Below are 24,587 nucleotides of genomic sequence, written 5' to 3'. Positions count from 1 at the left end.
GTGGGGTGGGTCTATCAAATGAAGGTCTAGATACTGTTTGTTTAGGTGATTTCAAATGTCAACATTGGCTTTCAGAGATCATGCCCCCTGCCTTTAAAGGCGGAGTCCATGATGTTTGAAAGCCAATGTTGATATCTGTTGATAGACCCGCCCCACACATACGCAACCCGGCAAGGATGTCGGTTAGTAGACACGCTCCTTACTGCTGATTGGCTATAAGTGTGTTTTGGTAGTCGGCCCGTCTCCTTTTCCAAAGCGTTTTTCAAACATCGTGGACTCCGCCTTTAATGGATTCTGCCAACAAACCGGTATTTCTGAATTGCAGAGGGCAGGATTAAGCAGATTTGAAGCAAAAGTATTCGATGAACATATAATACGCTCCAAGAGCATTCAGTTAATAGCATTATCTCATTTTTGACAGAGGTGGCGTTTAGGGGCATTTGCATTTGAGATCCTTATACTGTTTATTATTAACATTATATACAACATATAAAACACATACTGTATGTCCCAATACTTGTGAAAACCAAGCATAAGTATTTTTTTCTACATAAAATCATCCTACATAATATGTAAAGGCCAATCTGTGAAAATATAACCTTCATATCTTTAAAAGGGACATTCCAATTTTTTTTTTGAAAATATACTCATTTTCCAGCTCCCTTGGTGTTAAACATTTGATTTTTACCGGGTCTGGCACTACCACTTTTAGCATAGCTTAGCACAATCCATTGAATCTGATTAGACCATTAGCATCACGCTAAAAAATAACCAAAGACTTTGGAAATTTTTCCTTAGTACACGATATAACTACAGAAGAGTCATGTTTTAAATGGGAAAAATATCCGAACTCTTTCGTTATTTTTTAGCGCGATGCCAATGGTCCAACCAGATTCAATGGACCATGCCAAGCCATGCCAAAAGTGGTACAGCCAGAACCGGAGATCAGCTGAATGGATTCCAAAAAGGTAAAAATCAAAACTCTAGGGGAGCTGGAAAATGAGCATATTCTCAAAAAAAAGTGGAGTGTCCCTTTAAGATGGACTGAGTACGGTCATGTCAAAGATTAAAATCAATGTAAAATCATTAAACCGAAATCAAACTTTAATGCTCCTAATCTCAAAATTAAATTATGAGACTTTAGCCTGGATTTCACAGAAAGGATCACATATATATTAAGGTAAAGGCAGTTTATGTTAGACAAATAAGAAAAATAAAGTGGCCAGAGCATGCCTGCAGTGAAAAAAAGAATAGAAACAGCACGTCCATCTCAACATGACACATGAACGTTTTTAGTGCTGACGCTGTCATTGATTATTTTGGGAGCAATTTTGTTTTAAAGTGTCACCAATCCATTTGGATTTTGAGAAGAAAAGTGCTACAAAAATACAAAATATGGCCAATTTGAGGCACATTACCTGTATTAGGGATGGTGAGACGACCTCCCAGGGAGCCCAGCGTGACGCTGGCACTGTGACTGGGCTCTCTAGGCAACGTGTGCCCATGGTGGTCTTTAGGGCCAGAGCCCACAGTCTTCAGACTCATAATCTCTCCATCAATAGAATCCAGGCCGGTCGGCAGCTCCAGCGAAGACATGGTAGATGCATTATACACCTTTATCTTAAGACTAGGAAGTGAGTCCAGCAGAGGAGACGTGGTCATGGGGATCTTATGGGCGGAGTCAAGGGTGGCCTGCTGCAGTGCGTAAAGGGGACCCCCACGGAAGTTTCCGGCACTGGCGGTGAGGTCAGGAGGAGCTGCCGGGTGAAGCAAGTGTGGGTTATCTAAAGAAACCGAAAAAAGACAGAGGAGTTATGTTTGTGCAAAAAAGTGAATGTTTGCAGATAGGCTGCAAAGTTCTGACTGGATTTGCCTAAGAAATGAGAGCATTAAAAAGTAGAGGATTTAAAAGAGGCACCGTATAAACAAGTTATAGCAGATTAAGAACTGTTGAGAGAGCAGGAGACAGCATGAGAACGGATTAAAAACTTAAAATACAGGGAAAAAGAGATTATATTAGGTTCGATGGGAGGAAGTGAAGGAATAAAGTGAAAGTGAGAGGAAGCGTGAAGAAAAGGAAACCAAGCCTAAGGCTGTCAGGCTAGTATGTTTGGCTGGTCTTAAAGGGGTTTAAAGTACTTGTTGGCTGCTAAAAAACAGCTTGGCCAGGCTAAAAGAACACCTAGCAGGTTTAGCAGAGTATGTGTTCGGAAGTCAGAGAAATAGTAATAAAGTGAGAAAGACTGATAGTGAGATATCTCACCTTGCCGTGGTGGTTTGTAGTTGCCAGGATGAAAGGCAGCTGTGAGGGCCGAGGAGGAATCCGTGATTTCGCCATGGAGATGTCGACAGCTCCGGCGATAGACCAGAATGCTGACGCACAGCACGAGGATCATGCAGAGCAGCAAAGCTCCCACCAGTCCCGCGTACACGGCTACGCCAGCACCAGAACCCGAAGCTGAGACACAAACATTATAGATTTACTCACATGAAAACCTATCCCTCATGTACTTAAAACACAACATAAAGGTACGATCTAAGAAAACAGATAAGGTAGAGATGAGAAAAAAGCACCTATTAGAATAGATTATTTCACAAACTTATCTCGAAAAGCACAACATCAGTTTACAGTTGTTTTAGTGTACAGCCAGCAAGTTTAGTGAACTACGTGTGGTGCATCTGAGGCTGCATCAACAAACAGGTCAACAACTATGTTGTGTGTAGATTTTAGCAGCATCTAGTGGTAAGATTGCGAATTGCAACCAGCGGCTCAGTCCAGAGCTCATCCCTCCCTTTCGAAACGCAAAGAGAAGCTACAGTAGCCACCACAGGACAAACACATCATCAGAGGCAACATATAGGGACAAAACGCGCTCTGTAGAGTTTGTCCATTTAGAGCTACTGTAGAAACATGGTGGTGCAAAATGGAGACTTCCATGTAAAATTGGCTTATGCTGCGTTCCAGAGCCCATCCAAACCAGTGGGACGTGGGATTTATCCTTCTTGAAGTGTCCTAGCTCCTACTTCAAAGCGTTCCAGACAATTGAAGTGGAACGTAAACAGAAAACATGGACGACCGACCGGTCTTCTTAAGGCTCGTACAGACTACATAACTTTTAAACGTCGGTCCGAACTGTGCAGTTCACACTACAGTAAAACAACAAGTTAATCATCTTTACAAAGTGTTCTGGAGCCATTATATAAAAGCGCTGCATGTCGCTAAGTAACTTGGTATATTTTTACCGTATTTTCATGATAACAGGTAATAACGACATAATTTCACGCCATAATATAAAAAAACAAGTTGTGTTAAAATTACAGTGTCTAAAACAACCATACAAGCAGAGAAGTACAATTTATAGTCTATTCCTTGAAGATTTCCTCTCACGACGACGCGATCTATGGGCGCCGCCATTGTCCTCCGACTTATTTTTCTGAAGTCGGGGTAGGTCGAACTCCCCCGAGTTCGCCGGTAGGAGGTTCCACTTCGACAGGCATTCCAGTGCACTTTTCCTAGTTGGAGGTGGGATGGGTCCTACGTCCCACTGGTTTGGATGGGCTCTGGAGCGCAGCATTATTCTGAAGTAATAAAAACAATAAAGTTCATTATGTAAGGTCTTTATACACAACTGAAAATATAGTTATGTATATTATATTCCATTTATGTCAAGAGATCCTCCTAATAAAGTTACACAGTGCACCTTTAACTCTTTCCCCGCCAGCGTTTAAAAAAAAATGTTGCCAGCCAAAAATTTTTATGATTTTTACAAAAGTTTAATGCCTTCCAGTTCTTCTTTAAAAATATGAACAAACAATATATCAAATAAAATAAGTGACCCTCTGCTTAAAAAAAGAGTTTCATCCTACCTTCATTTGTTCTCTTTTAGCACCTCTCAAATATGGGTAGGTTTCTTACATTTTTTTTTTTAGCAAAAAGCTGAGATATTTCCATTTTTGTGAAGGACTTTTGATAGAGATCAGATTCAGAGCGATCCTCAAAACATACACAGAGTTTGAACTGTTTGCCCTAAGGCAGTGTTTCCCAACCAGTGGGCCGGAGCCCACAGGGGGCCTTAGCAGATTTCCAACGGGGCTTACTTAAAACAAGCAAAAATCAAAATGTTTCTTATTTTTTGGCCATTTTAGTAGCAAATATACATCTGTCTAGTCATTCCAAGTTCTATTTAATTTTATGTGGAACAAATTGAGTTAGTGCACAGCAAAATCAGCAGTGTTAAATCAACACTGCAGGTGTTTATATGAGTAACACCACACCTGGTGGTCCCCATTTTTATACCAGCAGTGTTGATTTAACACTGGTGATTTTGCTGTGGTGGGGGGCTAAATATTGTTGTGGGCAACTAGGGGGCCTTTAAGTGAAAAAGGTTGGGAACCACTGCCCTAATGGAATACTTCCGGGTTTTATAAGTTGGGTAAAAATGCCACCTGGTGAATAATAGCGGAAATACGGATTGTTGGAAAAACGCGTCATTGGCAGTGAAGCGTTTTCTTTTAATTGACGAGTTCACTCGTGAATGCCGGGGAAAGAGTTAAGTGTCTACAAGTATCTTCTGTCGTCTCCACTACTCTTCTTATTATTAAACGGCTGTTGATCTAGCATTGTGGGATAGACAGAGCAGGCTTTTTCATTAACCTTATACTATAAACATATTATAATGTACAATGAACAATGAGGAGAGAGGGAAATGAGACAAGAAGAGACAAGAGAATAACTACAAAAAATCTAAAAGGGCCCAGCTTTTCAAAACATGGTAATATGTTTTTGTTTTTTTAATTTATAAAATACAATCTGAAAAACTAACTCTCTAAAACTTAATATTAAACTTTACTGTAATGAAAAACTGGACAGCATTTTATAATCTAACACTGTTATCAACCAGTTATTTAAAAAATGCATTTCAACAGTTTTTTTATTGTGCTATAAAATCTTTGTATATTTAAAGTTGATTTAGTTTTATAGGCAGCAGCGACAATTGTTCAGATTGAGAATAATACTTGAACAAATCGTTTCATTTTTATTATTACCCGCCGGGTTTTATGTGGTTAGAAAAATGGCATAAAAAGAAAATATTAATTTCGGACACTATTCTGGACCCTAGAAGAAGTGAAAGAAGAAAAAAGTGTGGAGGAGAGCAAAGGTGTGTGAAAAGTTAGGATGGGCAAAACAGCTCACGTGGCAGGACGAAAGTGAATCCGACAGCCGTCTTAACTTATTATAGCAAACGGAACCGAGCCAAATTAGGTGCTTTACTTTTCGTTCTCTCAAGTCCCGAATGTCACATTGATCTCTGAATATTAGCATCACTTCAAATGTAAGCTACCCTATTGATCGCTCTGGGCCAGCAAAATGCACAGTCATTAACTTCAACGTCTTCAAAAAGCACTCTGTTTTTGCATAAGTCTGCATTTGTATAATACATAATCTTCAAGGTGTGTATTTCCTTGTTAGGGCCCGAGCACACCGGGGTGTGAGGACCCTATTGTTCTTCAAGGAGTTATTAGGGCCCGAGCACCGAGGAGCAGGCCAGAATGGCCTGCACCGTGGGTGCAAAGCCCTATTGTTTTTGCTTCGTTTATTATTAGGGCCCGAGCACCGAGGAGCAGGCCAGAATGGCCTGCACCGTGGGTGCAAAGCCCTATTGTTTTTGCTTCGTTTATTATTATTATTATTATTATTATTATATTCCGAAATGAATCGCATTTTTGAAGGCCTAAACATACCCGAAAACTCATGAAAATTTGCACACGCGTCAGAAGTGGCGAAAATTTACATGTAGTATAGGCGTCAGAAGTGGGCGTGTAGAAATGGCTCGATAGCGCCACCTGCAAAATTTCAAGAGAACAGCCCCCCCACTACGAAAAACGTACAGATACGAAATTTGGTAGGATCATCTAGCACCCCAAGACCTACAAAAAAGTCTCTTGGAGCGAAGCTCTAAACCCCACAGGAAGTCGGCCATTTTGAATTTTTTCTGTCATTTTTTGACATTTCCAAGCGTCGGACTTTAACGAACTCCTCCTAGAGATTTAATCCGATCATCATCATATTTGGTCAGTCTCATCTAAAGGCCTTTGCGATGCTAAATTGCGGAGATCTTGACTTTTCGCTGGAGGGTGTGTCCGTGGCGGCCTGCCAAAGTTCGGCATTTTCGCCATGAAACAGGAAGTTGTTATAACTCAGGCATACAATGTCCAATCTGCCCCACACTTCACATGTTTGATAAGAGTCTTGGCCTGAACACATTTTAATGCCAATATTCAACATCAGTCATAGCGCCACCTAGAGGTAGCAGGAAATGCCATGTTTTACTCTGTGATTTACTGCTCTTAGAGATTTAATCAAATCATCATCATATTTGGTCAGACTGATGTTAAGCCCTTTGCGGTGATAAATTGCGAAGATCTTGACTTTTCGTTGAAGGGCGTGTCCGTGGCAGCCTGGCAAAGTGTGATATTTCGCCATGAAACAGGAAGCTGTTGTAATTCAGGCATACATTATCCAATCTGCCCGCGACTTCACAAGTTTGATAAGGGTCCCGGCCTGAACACGTCAATATAACAATAATCAGGTACCGCCATAGCGCCACCTGCTGCACACAGGCGGTGTGGCACATCAGTTTCCCTTTGAATATCCACCTGTATTTATCCACTTTAAATCATACCCCCCTGGTTTACTGCTTTACTAATGCCATAGGGTAGCGGTGCACATGCGTGCGAGGGCCCTTCCATCGCTGCTTGCAGCTTTAATTAGGGCCCGAGCACCGAGGAGCAGGCCAGAATGGCCTGCACCGAAAGGTGCGAAGCCCTATTGGTTTTGCTCGAATTTATTATTTTTTTTTTTATTTTTATTTTTATTTTTTTTAACACTTTTGGGCATTTTGGGTGCCTTAACATACTCGAAAACTCTTGAAATTTGGCACAGACGTCAGGGTCGTCCGTCATTGCAAAAGGGCAAAGGCTGGAACACGGGCGTGGCACGGGGACTCTGTAGCGCCCCCTGTAATGCAAAAACAAACAGGAGTGCGCAGATCGGGCAAACATGTACGCACATGCACGAGAGTTGGTACGCATATAGATCTCATCGACCCGAACAACTTTCGCCCTCTAACATTTAAGCTCCGCCCAACAGGAAGTCAGCTATTTTGGATTGTTTAAAAAATGCATGCGTTGAACTTTTGAATACTCCTCCTAGAGGATGCATGCGATTGACACCAAAAGTGGTGAACATGATGTCGAGACATTGTACTTGCTAAATTGCGAAGGGATTTTTGATATCTCGAACGGTTCTGCCATGGCGAGCCGACAAAGTTGTGGCGAAATCAGAGAAACAGGAAGTGTCTAATATCTAAGGCAAAAAATGTCTTATTGTAATGACACGCGGGGTGTTTGTTCGTCTGAAGATTCCGATCGCATCGATGTGCCTATTGTGACTCCCGGGTATAGCGCCACCAGCAGGCGCCAGGAAGTGTTTCAGTCACAAAGCTGGATTTTTTTGAAAGTTCCATGCAATGTTCTTTTAAATACTCCTTCTAGGATTTTCATGCGATTGACACCAAAAGTGGTCACCATGATGCTGAGACATTGTAGATGATAAATTGCGAAGGGATTTTTGATATCTCAAACGCTATCCCCATGGCAACGCGTCAAACTTTACTTTCATTTTAAAGGCACATTTAAGCCTTTCAGTTGCATACAGTTAACTTTTAAATACTCCTTCTAGGATTTTCACGCGATTGACACGAGAAGTGGTGAACATGATGCCGAGACATTGTAGATGATAAATTGCGAAGGGATTTTTGATATCTCAAACGCTGTTCCCATGACAACCTGTCAAACTTTACTTTCATTTTAAAGGCATATTTAAGCCTTTCAGTTGCATACAGTTAACTTTTAAATTCTCCTTCTAGGATTTTCATGCGATTGACACGAGAAGTGGTCAACATAATGCAGAGACATTGTAGATGATAAATTGCGAAGTTATTTTTGATATCTCGAACGCTGTTCCCATGGCAATGCATCAAACTTTACTTTCATTTTTACACATATTTAAGGCTGACAGTTACATGCTGTGAACCTTTAAATACTCCTCGTATGGGATTCATGCGATTGACACCAGAAGTGGTCAACATGATGCCGAGACATTGTAGATGATAAATTGCGAAGGAATTTTTGACATCTCGTACGCTGTTTCCATGGCAACGCGTCAAACTTTACTTTAATTTCAGGCATGTTTAAGGCTCTTGGCGTGCTTAGTTGAACTTTAAATTTGGCACACACATCAGTGTTTTCGGCTGTTAAGTGTTGACAAAAAGGTCAGACATAGGCTTGTCTATTTCGTGACTCACTAGTGCCCCTGTTTGTCTAAAATATGGGGTTTCTTTTACCTACAGTCCCCAAATGGCTCAGAAACAACATTAAATAGCCCACTGATATTTTACCCACTTGATGCCCTTGCCCACCGTGCGCCGTTTTCTCGGACGCGCCGTGTAGCGGTAAATAAACGTGCGAGGGCCCGCCATTGCTGCTTGCAGCTATATTTTTTTTTATTTTTTTTTATTTATTTATTTTTTTAACACTTTTGGGCATTTTGGGTGCCTTAACATACTCGAAAACTCTTGAAATTTGGCACAGACGTCAGAGTCGTCCGTCATTGCGAAAGGGCAAAGGCTGGAACACGGGCGTGGCACGGGTGCTCTGTAGCGCCCCCTGTAATGCAAAAAAACCCATTGATGCACAGATCGTGCAAACATGTTAGCACATGTACGAGAGTTGGTACACATACAGATCTCATCGACCCGAACAACTTTCGCACTCTAACCTATTAGCTCCGCCCAACAGGAAGTCGGCTATTTTGGATTGTTTAAAAAATGCATGTGTTGAACTTTTGAATACTCCTCCTAGAGGATGCATGCGATTGACACCAAAAGTGGTGAACATGATGTCAAGACATTGAACTTGCTAAATTGCGAAGGGATTTTTGATATCTCGAACGGTTCTGCCATGGCGAGCCGACAAAATTGTGGCGAAATCAGAGAAACAGGAAGTGTCTAAAATCTAAGGCAAAAAATGTCTTATTGTAATGACACGCGGGGTGTTTGTTCATCCGAAGATTCCGATCGCATCGATGTGCCTATTGTGACTCCCGGGTATAGCGCCACCAGCAGGCGCCAGGAAGTGTGTCAGTCACAAAGCTGGATTTTTTTGAAAGTTCCATGCAATGTTCTTTTAAATACTCCTTCTAGGATTTTCATGCGATTGACACCAAAAGTGGTCAACATGATGCTGAGACATTGTAGATGATAAATTGCGAAGGGATTTTTGATATCTTAAACGCTATTCCCATGGCAATGCGTCAAACTTTACTTTCATTTTAAAGGCATATTTAAGCCTTTCAGTTGCATACAGTTAACTTTTAATTACTCCTTCTAGGATTTTCATGCGATTGACACGAGAAGTGGTCAACATGATCCTAAGACATTGTAGATGCTAAATTGCGAAGGAATTTTTGACATCTCGAACGCTGTTCCCATGGCAACACGTCAAACTTTACTTTTATTTCAGGCATATTTAAGGCTCTTGGCGGGCTTAGATTAAATTTAAATTTGGCACACACATCAGAGTTGTCGGCTGTTAAGTGTTGACAAAAACGTCAGATAAAGGCGTGTCTATTTAGTGGCTCACTAGCGCCCCCGTTTGTCTAAAATGTGGGGTTTCTTTTACCTAAATGGATCAGTAGCAACATTAAATAGTCGACTGATATTAACCCACTTGATGCACTTGCCCACCGTGCATCGTTTTTCTCAGAGGCACTGTGTAGCGGTAAAAAAAGTGCGAGGGCCCGCCATCGCTGCTTGCAGCTATATTTAGGGCCCGAGCACCGAGGAGCAGGCCAGAATGGCCTGCACCGAAAGGTGCGAAGCCCTATTGTTTTTGCTCGAATTTATTATTAGGGCCCGAGCACCGAGGAGCAGGCCAGAATGGCCTGCACCGAAAGGTGCGAAGCCCTATTGTTTTTGCTCGGATTATTATTTTTATTATTTTTTGTTTTTTTTTTTTTTTTTTATTATTTTTTTCAACACTTTTGGGAATTTTGAGTGCCTTAACATACTCGAAAACTCTTGAAATTTGGCACAGATGTCAGAGTCGTCCGTCATCGCAGAAAACCAAAGGCTGGAACACGGGCGTGGCAGGGGGGCTCTGTAGCGCCCCCTGTAATGGAAAAAAAAACATTGGTGCATAGATCGGACAAACATGCACGCACATGTACGAAAGTTGGTACGCATATAGATCTCATCGACCCGAACAACTTTCGTACTCTAACATATTAGCTCCGCCCAACAGGAAGTCGGCCATTTTGGATTGTTTAAAAAATGCATGCGGTGAACTTTTAAATACTCCTCCTAGTGGATTAATGGGATTGACACCAAACGTGGTGAACATGATGTCAAGACATTGTACTTGCTAAATTGCGAAGGGATTTTTGATATCTCGAACGGTTCTGCCATGGCGAGGCGACAAATTCAAGGCGAAATCAGAGAAACAGGAAGTGTCTAATATCTAAGGCAAAAAATGTCTTATTGTGATGACACGCGGGGTGTTTGTTCGTCTGAAGATTCCGATCGCATCGATGTGCCTATTGTGACTCCCGGGTATAGCGCCACCACCAGGCGCCAGGAAGTGTTGCAGTCATAAAGGTTGATTTTTTTGACTGTTCCATCCAATGTTCTTTTAAATACTCCTTCTAGGATATTCATGCGATTGACACCAAAAGTGGTCAACATGATACTGAGACATTGTAGATGATAAATTGCGAAGGAATTTTTGACATCTCGAACGCTGTTCCCATGCCAACGCCCCAAACTTTACTTTTATTTCAGGCATATTTAGGGCTCTTGGCGTGCTTAGATTAACCTAAAAGTTAACACACATCAGAGTTGTCGGCTGTTAAGTGTGGTCAAAAAGGTCAGACATAGGCGTGTCTCTTAAGTGGCTCACTAGCGCCCCCTTTGTCTAAAATGTGGGGTTTCTTTTACCTCTTAGTCCACAAATGGGTCAGTAACAACATAAAATAATCCACTGATATTTACCCACTTGATGCACTTGCCCACCGTGCATCGTTTTCTCTAAGGCACCGTATAGCGGTAAATAAACGTGCGAGGGCCCGCCATCGCTGCTTGCAGCTATATTTATTATTATTTTCCGAAATGAATCGCATTTTTGAAGGCCTAACCATGCTCAAAAACTCATGAAATTTTGCACACGCGTCAGAAGCGGTGAAAATTTACATGTGGTATAGGCGTCAGAAGTGGGCATGTAGAAATGGCTCGATAGCGCCACCTGCAAAATTTCAAAAGAACAGCCCCCCCACTACGAAAAACGTACAGATACGAAATTTGGTAGGATCATCTATCACCCCAAGACCTACAAAAAAGTCTCTTGGAGCGAAGCTCTAAACCCCACAGGAAGTCGGCCATTTTGAATTTTTTCTGTCATTTTTTGACATTTCCAAGCGTCGGACTTTAACGAACTCCTCCTAGAGATTTAATCCGATCATCATCATATTTGGTCAGTCTCATCTAAAGGCCTTTGCGATGCTAAATTGCGGAGATCTTGACTTTTCGCTGGAGGGTGTGTCCGTGGCGGCCTGCCAAAGTTCGGCATTTTCGCCATGAAACAGGAAGTTGTTATAACTCAGGCATACAATGTCCAATCTGCCACACACTTCACATGTTTGATAAGAGTCTTGGCCTGAACACATTTTAATGCCAATATTCAACATCAGTCATAGCGCCACCTAGAGGTAGCAGGAAATGCCATGTTTTACTCTGTGATTTACTGCTCTTAGAGATTTAATCAAATCATCATCATATTTGGTCAGACTGATGTTAAGCCCTTTGCGGTGATAAATTGCGAAGATCTTGACTTTTCGTTGAAGGGCGTGTCCGTGGCAGCCTGGCAAAGTGTGATATTTCGCCATGAAACAGGAAGCTGTTGTAATTCAGGCATACATTATCCAATCTGCCCGCGACTTCACAAGTTTGATAAGGGTCCCGGCCTGAACACGTCAATATAACAATAATCAGGTACCGCCATAGCGCCACCTGCTGCACACAGGCGGTGTGGCACATCAGTTTCCCTTTGAATATCCACCTGTATTTATCCACTTTAAATCATACCCCCCTGGTTTACTGCTTTACTAATGCCATAGGGTAGCGGTGCACATGCGTGCGAGGGCCCTTCCATCGCTGCTTGCAGCTTTAATTAGGGCCCGAGCACACAAGTGTGAGGACCCTATTGTTTTTGCTCCGTTTATTATTATTATTATTTATTCTTCTTCTTCTCCAAAGTGAATCGCATTTTTGAGGGGCGAAACATGCTCGAAAACTCATGAAATTTTGCACACATGTCAGGAGTGGCGAAAATTTACATGTGGTATAGGCGCCAGAAGTGGGCGTGTAGAAATGGCTCGATAGCGCCACCTGCAAAATTTCAAGAGAACAGCCCCCCACTACGAAAAACGTACAGATACGAAATTTGGTAGGATCATTTATCACCCCAAGACCTACAAAAAAGTCTCTTGGAGCGAAGCTCTAAACCCAACAGGAAGTCGACCATTTTGAATTTTTGCCTTGATTTTTGTGCAAATTTGGTCATTTCCAGGCTTCATACTTTAACGAACTCCTCCTAGAGATTAAATCCGATCATCATCATATTTGGTCAGTATCATCTAAAGGCCTTTGAGATGCTAAATTGCGGAGCTTTTGACTTTTCGCTCGAGGGTGTGTCTGTGGGGGCCTGACAAATTTCGGAGTTTTCGCATGAAACAGGAAGTTGTTCTAACTCAGGTATACAATGTCCAATCTGCCCCACACTTCACATGTTTGATAAGAGTCTTGACCTGAACACATTTCAATGCCAATATTCAGCTTCAGTCATAGCGCCACCTAGAGGTAGCAGGAAATACCATGTTTTACGCTATGATTTACTGCTCTTAGAGATTTAATCAAATCATCATCATATTTGGTCAGATTGATGTTAAGCCCTTTGCAGTGATAAATTGTGAAGATCTTGACTTTTCGTTTAAGGGCGTGTCCGTGGCGGCCTGGCAAAGTGTGATGTTTCACCATGAAACAGGAAGCTGTTGTAATTCAGACATACATTGTTCGATCTGCCCCAGACTTCACACGTTTGTTAAGAGTCCCGGCCTGAACACGTCAATATAATAATAATCATGTACAGTCATAGCGCCACCTGCTGCACAAAGGTGGTGTGGCACATACATTTTCCTTTGAATATCCACCTATATTAACCCACTTTAATTCATATCCCCCTGGTTCACTGCTTTACTAATGCCATAGGGTAGCGGTGCACATGCGTGCGAGGGCCCTTCCATCGCTGCTTGCAGCTTTAATTATTATTTTTTTTCTTTTTCTCCGACTTCAGCGGGACTTTAGAGGGCCTAAACATACTCGAAAACTCATGAAATTTTGCACAGATGTCAAGAGTGATGAAAATTTACATGTGGTGTAGGCTTTAGAATTAGGCGTGAGAAAATGGCTCTATAGCGCCACCTACAAATTTTCAACGAAGCAGCCCTCGGACTGTGTTTGACGTACAATTACGAAATTAGGTACGCGTCTGTAGCATGACAAGACCTACAAAAAAGTCTCTTGGAGCGAAGCCGTAAACCAAACAGGAAGTCAGCTATTCGGAGTTATTTTTGTGATTTGGGCGCAGTTTTTGTCATTTCCAGACGTCATACTTTAACTAACTCCTCCTACAGTTTTCGTCGGATCATCTTCATATTTGGTGAGTGTCATCTTAAGGCCTTTGTGATGCTAAATTGCGAAGGATTTGACTCTACATAAAAATTTGTGTCGGTTCTGGCCCGACAAATTTGATGTTTTCCAATGAAACAGGAAGTTGCTGGAACTCATGCATACAATGTCCGATCTGTCCCAAATTTCACATGATTGCTAAGAGTCCTGACCTGAACACATCTACATAACAATTTTAATTTATAGCCATAGCGCCACCAGCTGGCAACCTGAAGGAACATGTTTTAGCGCCACTTTCAAATATTGAATGAAGCAGCCCTTGGACTGTGTTTAACTTACATGTACGAATTTCGGTATGCTCATGTATTATTACAAGCCCTACAAAAAAGTCTCTTGGAGCAATGCCCTAAACCAAACAGGAAGTCAGCTATTTTGAATTATTTCTCAGATTTTGGCTCAGTTTTTCTCATTTCCAGCAGTCATACTTTAACTAACTCCTCCTACAGTTTTCGTCGGATCATCATCATATTTGGCGAGTCTCATCTTAAGGCCTTTGTGATGCTAAATTGCGAAGGATTTGATTCTATATTAAAATTTGTGTCTATTTCGGCCAGCCAAAGTTTGATGTTTCGCTATGAAACAGGTTGCTGGAACTCAGGCATACAGTGTCCGATCTGTCCCAAACTTCACATGATTGCTAAGATTCATGACCTGAACACATCTACATGTCAATAGTCACTTATGGTTATAGCGCCACCAGCTGGCAACAGGAAGTGACATGTTTACAATGATTATCCAATGTCTGATCTGTCCCAAACTTCACATGATTAATAAGAGTCCTGGACTGAACACATCTACATGTCAATAGTCACTTATGGTTATAGCGCCACCAGCTGGCAACAGGAAGTGACATGTTTACAATGATTATCCAATGTCTGATCTGTCCCAAACTTCACATGATTAATAAGAGTCCTGGACTGAACACATCTACATGTCAATAGTCACTTATGGTTATAGCGCCACCAGCTGGCAACAGGAAGTGACATGTTTACACTGATTATGCAATGTCCGATCTTTCCCTTACTTCACATTATTAATAAGAGTCCTGGACTGAAGAAATCTACATGTCAATAGTCACTTATGGTTATAGCGCCACCAGCTGGCAACAGGAAGTGACATGTTTACACTGATTATGCAATGTCTGATCTTTCCCTTACTTCACATTATTAATAAGAGTCCTGGACTGAACACATCTACATGTCAATAGTCACTTATGGTTATAGCTCCACCAGCTGACAACAGGAAGTGACATGTTTACACTGATTATGCAATGTCTGATCTGTCCCAAACTTCACATGATTAATAAGAGTCCTGGACTGAATACATCTACATGTCAATAGTCACTTATGGTTATAGCGCCACCAGCTGACAACAGGAAGTGACATGTTTACACTGATTATGCAATGACCGATCTTTCCCCTAACTTTACATGATTAATAAGAGTCCTGGACTGAACACATCTACATGTCAATAGTCACCAGTGTTGGGCAAGTTACTAAAAAATTAGTAATTCGTTAGTTACTAATTACTTCTTTTAAAAGTAACTGAATTACTCTACCGGTTACTGTATATCAAAAGTAATTAGTTACTTAGAAAAGTAACTTTTAAGTTACTTTTATGTCTGCTTTTTAAATGTAAATATGAACAGTACTGAACAGTCAAACAGTAAAATTATATGGATGGGCTATTTTACACGTAAGACTCTAATATATCACATACTGTAGGAGCCTATTTTGCTTTAGATTCAACCTTTGAATATTTTTGTTAGAAATTATCTTAATATGTAAACTTAGTTTATTTATGTATATCATTTAGACCATTTAGACAAATATTCTGCATGTTTACAAAAATATAAAATGTGTTAAAATTGTGTAGTGTCTCTTTAAAAATTTGGAGACAATTGTGTCAACATGTCAAATTTTGTAAAATAAATTATAATTTTTCTGATTTCATATTTATTTTAATAAGTTAGAAACGTCTCCGCTGTGTCCTGCTGACAGGCGCGATGCGCATGCAGCAGATGAGGCAAATTATGGGTCCTCCGAAGGTTAGACCGTCTCATTTCAGTTCTCTTCGCGAACTTCTGAGCGCCTTGAATGGCCGAGTGCTCACCTTTTATTGCATGCTTAGTAGGGTGCAGCCCTTGAATTGGAACACAGCTTGTGAAGCTTGCCGCAGGGACTGCGCTCTTTGGTCATATATTGTTTGTTTTCTGTTGGATTTAAATGATACACAGGATTAAAGGAAGATATTTATTCAGAAAACGGAGTAGGCTACGTGGATTGTTTTGTCGGACGGACACAGAGCGAGTGGATTGTTTTGTCAGACGGACACAGAGCGAGTGGATTTTTTGTTCGGATACGGAGAGACTGAAACTAAAACTAAAAGCGAGCTCACACATACTATGGAGTTTTAACACGGGTGTACACCGCAGTGTGAATATTTTAGTGGAAACAACAATCGCGGATCGTTCTCTTCCATGAAGCCGATGTAAACATCTAAGAATATATGAACATTTCTTAGATTTATTACCTTTGTGGACTACAAATGCAAGTTGATGTCATACAGCGATTGCTTGGTGAAGATAATTTACAAACATGAGACCGGATGGATTATGACTTGCGCACAATTTTTAAACAAAGGTATGTTGTCCCGTTTAGATTTTTCATGTTCATTCTATATGCACTGTCAGCTATGATGAAGTGTAATGAATCATTGCACCGCCAACTACGGTCCTGCGACGTCAGATATGTCTTGTCTATTTTTTACAAAATAGAGTAACGCGAGTAACGAACTCATTTAAATTTCAGTAATTGTAATTGCGTTACTTGATTTAAAAAAATAGTGGAGTTACAGTAACGCGTTACTCCCATCACTGATAGTCACTTATGATGCCAATAGTCAGTTACGGTCATAGCGCCACCAGCTGGTAACAGGAAGTAACATGTTTACAATGATAATGCAATGTCGGATTTGTCCCAAACTTCACATGATTGATAAGAGTCCTGGACAGAACACATCTACGTGCCAATATTTACATGTAGTCACTCATACTCACACACACTCGCTCACTCACTCTCTCTCTCTCTCTCTCTCATGCTATCTTACACGATGCTACCTCGCTGTCATTTGTAATTAGCAACAGGAAATGTGGCACATTATACTACACTTTCAAATGGTTCACCTATGTTTACATGCTTAAATGCCTATTTACTACTGTTCCCTTTAATTCTTATTCCACGCGTGGCGGTGTCAGGTGTGCGAGGGCCCTTCCATCACTGCTTGCAGTTTTAATGTTATAAATTACATCTACTGTATGATACAGCATGAATCTAAAAAATAACAAATACATATGTATGTTTAAATCATTATGTGGAGTTTAAGATTCTCAGCACCAAATATATTTGCAATTTTTATATACCATAATGCTGGAGAGAACCTAAAAGTGATATTTTAAATTGTAAAAATGATAGACCTGTAATTAATTAATTCATCAGCCATTATATGTCATATTGAGATTGGCAGCATTGGCTGATAACTGTGTGTTTAGCACATTCTCAAGTGCATTATGTTTTTAGTTCAAAATGGGTGCAAACCAAATAATAAGAATTTCTGAAATTCACACACTTTTATATCCCAGTGTATGGGTGATTCTCACGAAACCATTGAAACACCACGGCACTAATGATTTTAGCTTTAAAATGTGTAATATAGTAACATTAAAAAGCATCAGAATTAACACAATACTGTGTTCTACCTTGCACAATGTGTGATTTCAACATAAGAATTTATAATTGGAAATTTATCTCATTTTCTGCTGAAATTCTCATTACTGCAATGTGTCCGGCTGTGTTTTAACATGCGTTATGTTGTAATTTAATCAAATTAACACAAAAATATTAAGAAAAAAATAAATGGATGTTTTGCTAGACTACTTTAGATGACAGAAAAAATATTTACTGAATATTCATGTTTAATAATAATGAAGAAAAATTAGGAAAATGATGTGTCCATGCCTGAATGATGTTCTCATCCTCCGCAACACTTTTTGAGAACAGTTTAAGCACACATACAGAATTTTAATAAAGTTTGATTTTGAGTGACCAAGCACATGGACCAGTTACTTCAAGATGGCTACCAGGTAAGATCATTTTTTTACAGTTAATTTGAAATATTGTCTTGTCAGAATGCTTACACGACATTTTGATTATCATTACCGCAACAGATGCTTATTAAATGTTAATTTAATTAATAAAAGCATAATACTTTGATTTTAAATGCATGTGCAGAATCTCCAAATTATGTTCTTTCAGGTTTGTCATGTCATTTTGAAAATAAGTCAGTGTTGATGTTTTCTGACTGTTGCGGTAATGAGATTTTTTAGGACTAATTTTTTAAATTATGTTACAAAAAGTGTTAAATGATAAGTAAAAGTTTTTAAATTAATGTTCCCATTTACTCCAGACTTTGTTTTTCAATGTCTGGTGGGAAAAAAAGTAAATTTAAGCAATTTTTACATTTTCATGCTTGACATTTTTAAAACAAAGTTTTCGTGAGAATCACCCGTATATGGATATTATACTGGCCATCAGCCACCTCAGTCATTACATATCAGTTTTGGCATCAAGCACTTAAAAACCCACATCAGTCGACCGCTAAATATAAATCTCTAAACAACAACTACAAGAAAATTAAATGTAGAAAGTGGACAGCGACATGTATATCTTTATTTGACCATCTCGCAAGACATGGTCTGCCTTTATAATACAGGAAAATCAATACACAACCGATCCAGATGTGTGAAAAAACAGCTTAGAAAGAGTGCAACGCTACACACACACACACACACACATACTGTAGTGAATCTTTCAGGTTAACGTATACCAAATAACAGAGTGCCCAATAAAGAAAGTTTGTTATTAAAAGAAAAACTTACGATGACTTGAATGTTCAATAGAAACCTTTTTATCTGTCAGAAAAAAAGGCAAAAACAAAGAAAAAGAACAAGAAAGAATGAACATGAGGATGGATGGGCAAGTTATGACTTTAGATCAGAGACGGCTGCAAATGAAAGTGGAACAAATAATCAATAAATGCAAAAACAAGACTGCAATTAAAACATCAAAACATAAACACTGAAATGATTTACAGCAGACGAGGCAAAAGTAAATGACTTAACAGAGTGCTCAGGAGACTGTAGGCAGTAGAGGAATTATTTCTGATGGTATATACAGTATGTGTGTGTGTGTGTGTGTGAGTGTGTGTGTGTGTGTGTGTGTGTGTGTGTGTGTGTGAGAGTGTCTGTGCTGCATTATTAATGCTGGAATCTGGGTTGTACTCCAACATTCAGTCCAGAAAGACCACACTAGGCAGTCTGTGCTGTGCTGAACAGTGTTTGTATACTCGAAGTGTGTGTAAGCATGCTATTGGTGGTCTCCTAGGTTAATTCAAAGCTGCCTGCTGATGTGCTCTCCAAAATCGGCTTCAACGAACACCCAGTGTCAAGATAAATTTGGCTCACAATTCCATGGATGATCCACTTGTGTGGTTCTTTACTCCCTTGTTTTAAGTACAATTTGTCTTTAAAACCTCTAAATGTACCCTTCTGCCCACCGCTAAGGGGTGGGGTGTATCTCAGATACAGTAGGTGGAACCATTGTGCAAAATTATTTTATGTTTTCCCATACAGAATAAATCATACATTTTTTGATTGGAGCAGTATTGAAGCCCGGGACGGGCAGTATAGGCAGATGACTGCCTCGGGTGGTATGTTTGTAAACGGTATGGGGTGCTGTGTCCAGAGGTAACTCTCTGATGTCTGCCTTATATTCAGGACTGATTCATGGGAATTCCATTCTGTTCGACCCTTTCATAGAAACGAATTGTGACTTGGCGGGAAACTTTCTCTGAGCGGATTTCTGTGCTTTACTTCACCACTCGTTTTGCTTTAGCTGCTATCTGCCTGCTCCACAGACACAGGATAAGCAGTCTGCCTATGACAATCTCTTTACCTACTGTAGTACAAGAAGGCGAAAATAGAGTAGGGATGGATGATAATACTGTTAGGGTACTGCATACATGTACGGCTATTCAAATCATACAATAAAATTATAATATACATCCACTGATATAGCCTACCAGGTTTACTTGGGTTTAGTGTACAGTGTGCCTTTATTGGACTATCATTGCGTGACGGTCGTAATGTTGTGGATTGTTGATTTATTTGGAATGCTAGGCAGTCCCTCCAGAAAACCGTGATTATGCGATTGCATGATTCAATGCATAATCAGTCAAAGTCCGCATATTTATGCGGGGGGGGCGCATTTTTTTTAAATAGGCCGCACTGTCGCCGCATAAATTGCAGATTTCCGCATCTAAAAATATGCGAGGCTTGCATGATTTCATAATCACAGCATTTTCGTAGAAAAAAATCACATATATCTTAGCAGAAAGTCGAAAAATGTTGCATTTACTTCACACAAGCGAAGCCATGTCCCTTGTTGCCATGGGAACGTTACGAAGTGACGTAATTACATGACTGGAACATCATTGAAAAGCTGCAAAAGTTCCAAACAGTTTTTGCAAGTTCCCGCCATTGTATCGCATAAAATTGCATAGAAATCCAGTATATTCCATCGCATTTTTTAAGAAAACATGCCACAAGATCAAGGATTTTTGCTTGCAACAATCAAAAAAAAAAAAACATTTTTCTGAAAGGACTGGCTAGGTATTGTGTTAAGCACCTATTTTATCAGTGCAACGTTGAGTTACTGTAAAGTGCCAAATGTGTGCCTACTCTAAAATTACAAATGCATAAAGTCTATAAGTTATTTATCTGATGCAGATCCCCGTGCCAACCCTTTTCCTGTGCGTATATGAGAGATGCTTGTAAATGTCATGGGTCATGTGACTTACTGCGGGCACACAGTCCCTCTGTGCAGTTCTTGCTCTCCATCATGCTCCCGATGCAATGACGTCCTCCGTTGCGTGGCGGGGGCGCCTGACATTCACGGCTGCGCCAGTGGGTGCACTCCGTCCCACAGGCAGACCACTTGGCCCACTCTGTCCAGCCTCCATCCACTAAGAAAATACATTGTCATTGTATGACAAAACAATTATTTTTCAATTCTTAGTGAAAACTCAAAGATCAACTACAGTGGAAGTGAATCAAAAAAGTTTATCAAAGTTAGTATCTAAGACAAGAACGAGTTTTAGGGATTGGTTTTATTTAGGGTTTTGATCCACTTCGAATGTTGAATAATTTAGTTGGCTGGACAAATAGCTGTATATGTTGCATATATGAGTGTGCATAAGTAAATATAGCTATGTAAAGTTGTTACATATTTCACCTGGACAAAGTGTGGTACAGGTGACTCTCTGAAAAGGTGGGCCTTCACAGAAGGCACCTCCATTGAGAGGTGCCGGATTGGTGCAACTGCGTGTCCGTCGCTGCCAGCCCCGCCCACACTGAGCATTGCACTCCGACCACTCTGTCCAGGATGACCAACCGCCACTCACTAAGGAAGAAGGAGTCAGACAGATATCATGAGACAGGACAAGCCGTTTGCTCTGAGGAAAATGGAGCACATTACACTGTAACTGGACTGTAAAAGAAACAGACAACAATGCGAAAGGAATCTTGTGCTAGCCAAATTACAGCATAAGTCCTAAAATGGTAAAGCACCCCAGATGTTAGATATCATAACAGTGGCTGACAATCTCACATATGTGCCAGTGTCAAAACAATGACAAGAAAGAGGCAAAGTGTTCAATTATAATTGTATTGTTTATTTATTTATGTAGTATGTTTTGTATATATTTTTGACTAAAGGGAAAATACATTATGCAAAAATATATCAAATCACACAAACCGAAAAACGATCGGCACTGTAGTGTGTCATGCAAGTACTTATCCTTTGAGTCATGCTGTGCTGTTTGGGTAGCGCATTACAATTCGCATTAATGGTACCACTGCAGTGGTGAATCATTCTGGGTTGCTTTTTAGTTGCTGTTTACTGAACATTTATTTTTACGTATATACCGTTTTCTATTGCATATAGAGGCCTACATCAAAAAAAAAAAAAGTTAACTGCTGTATTATATGAATTAATACATTATTATACTTAAATAAATACATAAATTAATGGTGCAATGTGGGTTTTTGGTGAAATGGGAATTGCAAGTACCCAACTCACCCCTCAATTTCGAAATGCATACGATAGCTGCCACAGGACAAAAATGTCGTCACCTGAGACAACGTAAGGACAAAACACGCTGTGTAGAACAGCTTGTCCATTAAAAGCTCCTGTAGAAACATGGTGGTGACTTCCATGTAAAGAGAACCACGGTGTATGTAGATAATAATGGCTCATTTTAAAGGAAAACACCACCGTTTTTTTTATATTTTACTATGTTCTTACCTCAACTTAGACGAATTAATACATACCTATCTTTTTTCAATGCGTGCATTTTACCTTTGTACAGCGCCTCATCAATGTATTAGCATTTGGCCTAGCCCCATTCATTCGTTGGGATCCAAGCGGGGATGAGTTTGGGGGCCACCGGGCACTTCCATGTTTTCCTTATTTGAAGACTGATACATGAGTAGTTACATGAGTAAGTATGGTGGTACAAATTAAAACTTTGTGATTTTTTTAAGCGGATAAAAATGCGAACTTTATTGTATGGCGGAAGAGCACTTAGTTTAATGATGTCACTGCGTGCCAAGATCAAAGTGCTGCAAACTAAGTGCTCTTCCGCCACACAATATAGATCTCATTTTTATACACTTAAAAAATTGCTTGTTGCTAATGTTTTATTTTGAGCCACCATACTTACTCGTGTAACTACTTATGTAACAGTCTTTAAATAGGGAAAATATGGAAGTGTTTGATTGCTTCTAAATTCGTCCCTGTTTGGATCCTAAGGAATGAATGGGGCTAGGCTAAATGCTAACACATTCACAACGCGCTGTAAAGATAGCTATGTATTAATTTGTCTAAGTTTAAGTAAGAACATAGTAAAATATAGACTTGTTTTCCATAAGGTAATAAAACAATACAGTTCATTACGTAAGGTCTTTATACACCACTGATTATATAGTTGTGTATATTATATTGCATTTCTGTCAAGAGATCCTTCTAAAAGTCACACATTGCATCTTTAATTAATATAAATTAACATAAATAGCACCCCCTGTGTTTAACAATATGCTGCGAGTTGTTGACTTCTTCCTCACACATTCATTCAGTAATTTAGCTTTCTGCAGGGACTCTGATTGGTCAAGTGGTTACCGTAGACGATGAGTGTCGCAGTGCTGCTGCGTCGCTTAGCGACCACATTGCGAGCCACGCAGGTGTAGTTAGCTGTGTCAGAGAGTCGAGCCTGTTTGATGATCAAGTCGTGGTCGATGGTAATTAGAAAGTTAGAATCCAACGTCGGGTCAATGAGCTCTTCATTCCTCAGCCAGTCCACCTGTGCCATTATGGGAAATCAATCCATTCAGTGTATGGAAGAATGATGTAAATCTGGATTAAAATTGCACTTTGAAAGAACCTTATCATTTGAAACACAAAGTTGAATTTTTTTTTAAATATAACAGAGTTGTTCAATATAAAATGTGTAAAATATATGGTTCAAACAATAATAGGAAATGATGAAGAAGAATTGTCACCTCAGCAGGTGGGATGCCTTCTGGAGGACGACATTGCAGCAAGACCTCCTGTTCCAGACGAACCTCCCTGCCGAGTGGCTCCTGCTCAAAGTTTTTCCTTAGGTCTAATTAACATACACAAAAATATTTTTTTACCACAACAAACTATGACAAAAGATATGTCAATGTGATTCCTTTTTTGCTATAGAATATGAGCCAACAAATGGATCTTTCATAAATTTCTATAAATGAAATCAAGGTTAAAGTCTCATAATCTAAGTAATTAGCATCAAAGTTTGATTTCACTCATTGATTTCAAACTTTAACATGGCCTTACTCAGTCAATTATAAAGATATCATGGTTATTTTCCACAAAATTTTCTTTACATTATTTAGTGCTGCTTCAGAATTAGTCGCCACTAATCGTTTGCAGAATAAAAGTTTTTGTTTACATAATATATGTGGATGTACTGTGTATAATAATTATGTCTATATAAACACACACACACATACATGTATAATTTTAAGAAAAAAATATATTTATATAATAAATATTTATATTTATATATAATATAAATTATATATAAATATAAACATGTATATACACATGCAAATGTTTCTTAATTATATACATGCGTGTGTGTATTTATACATCATTATTATACACAGTACACCCACATATATTATGTAAACAAAATCTTTTATTCTGAGGCAACACTATTATTTAGGATGATTTTATGTAGAGTTGAAAACAGCAAATCACAAAAAAATGACTTTAGTTGGGTTTTCACAGGCAGTGTAACAAATTCTTTCAACCTTTCCATCTATGCTTATTAAATATTTTGGTTTATTTAATAATTCTTTGAGGCTTTTAAGGTTTTTTTAGCTCTTTTAAACAAAATTTACCATGTTAAAATCCATTCCAAAGAATGGTTCCTTCAAATTGGCACAAATTTGGGCAAAATAACAACCGAAGGATTCCTTTTCAATGTGTTATGGAATTGTCCTTTAAATTAAATAATGTACCATATTCCTTCAAATGGAAAATAGTGCCAATTTATAACAGTAACACAAAC

General features: G+C 39.6%; 1 protein-coding gene across 3 annotated transcripts in view; it reads right to left on the bottom strand.

Moving 5' to 3' along the window:
• Positions 1–24,587, bottom strand: part of unc5b (unc-5 netrin receptor B) — a 94,457-nt gene that overhangs the window by 7,814 nt on the left and 62,056 nt on the right. For 2 of the 3 annotated variants that reach the window (XR_012372162.1, XM_055170364.2), the window contains exons 4-10: positions 23,533–23,636; positions 23,153–23,333; positions 21,209–21,376; positions 20,775–20,939; positions 18,796–18,828; positions 2,264–2,458; positions 1,419–1,784 (exon numbers count right to left, since the gene is read on the bottom strand). Coding sequence is in view for 2 of the 3 variants with exons in the window: in XM_055170364.2 (XP_055026339.1) it covers positions 1,419–1,784; positions 2,264–2,458; positions 18,796–18,828; positions 20,775–20,939; positions 21,209–21,376; positions 23,153–23,333; positions 23,533–23,636 (1,212 nt within the window). In the remaining variant the exon portion in view is untranslated. The remainder of the gene's footprint in view (positions 1–1,418; positions 1,785–2,263; positions 2,459–18,795; positions 18,829–20,774; positions 20,940–21,208; positions 21,377–23,152; positions 23,334–23,532; positions 23,637–24,587) is intronic. The other variant, XM_055170365.2, reaches the window with a different exon arrangement.

The sequence above is a fragment of the Misgurnus anguillicaudatus genome, chromosome 11, assembly GCF_027580225.2.
Source record: "Misgurnus anguillicaudatus chromosome 11, ASM2758022v2, whole genome shotgun sequence".
Lineage (NCBI taxonomy): Eukaryota > Metazoa > Chordata > Actinopteri > Cypriniformes > Cobitidae > Misgurnus > Misgurnus anguillicaudatus.
Note: the sequence above shows the minus strand (reverse complement) of the source record. Positions and strands in the feature narration are given on the sequence as shown.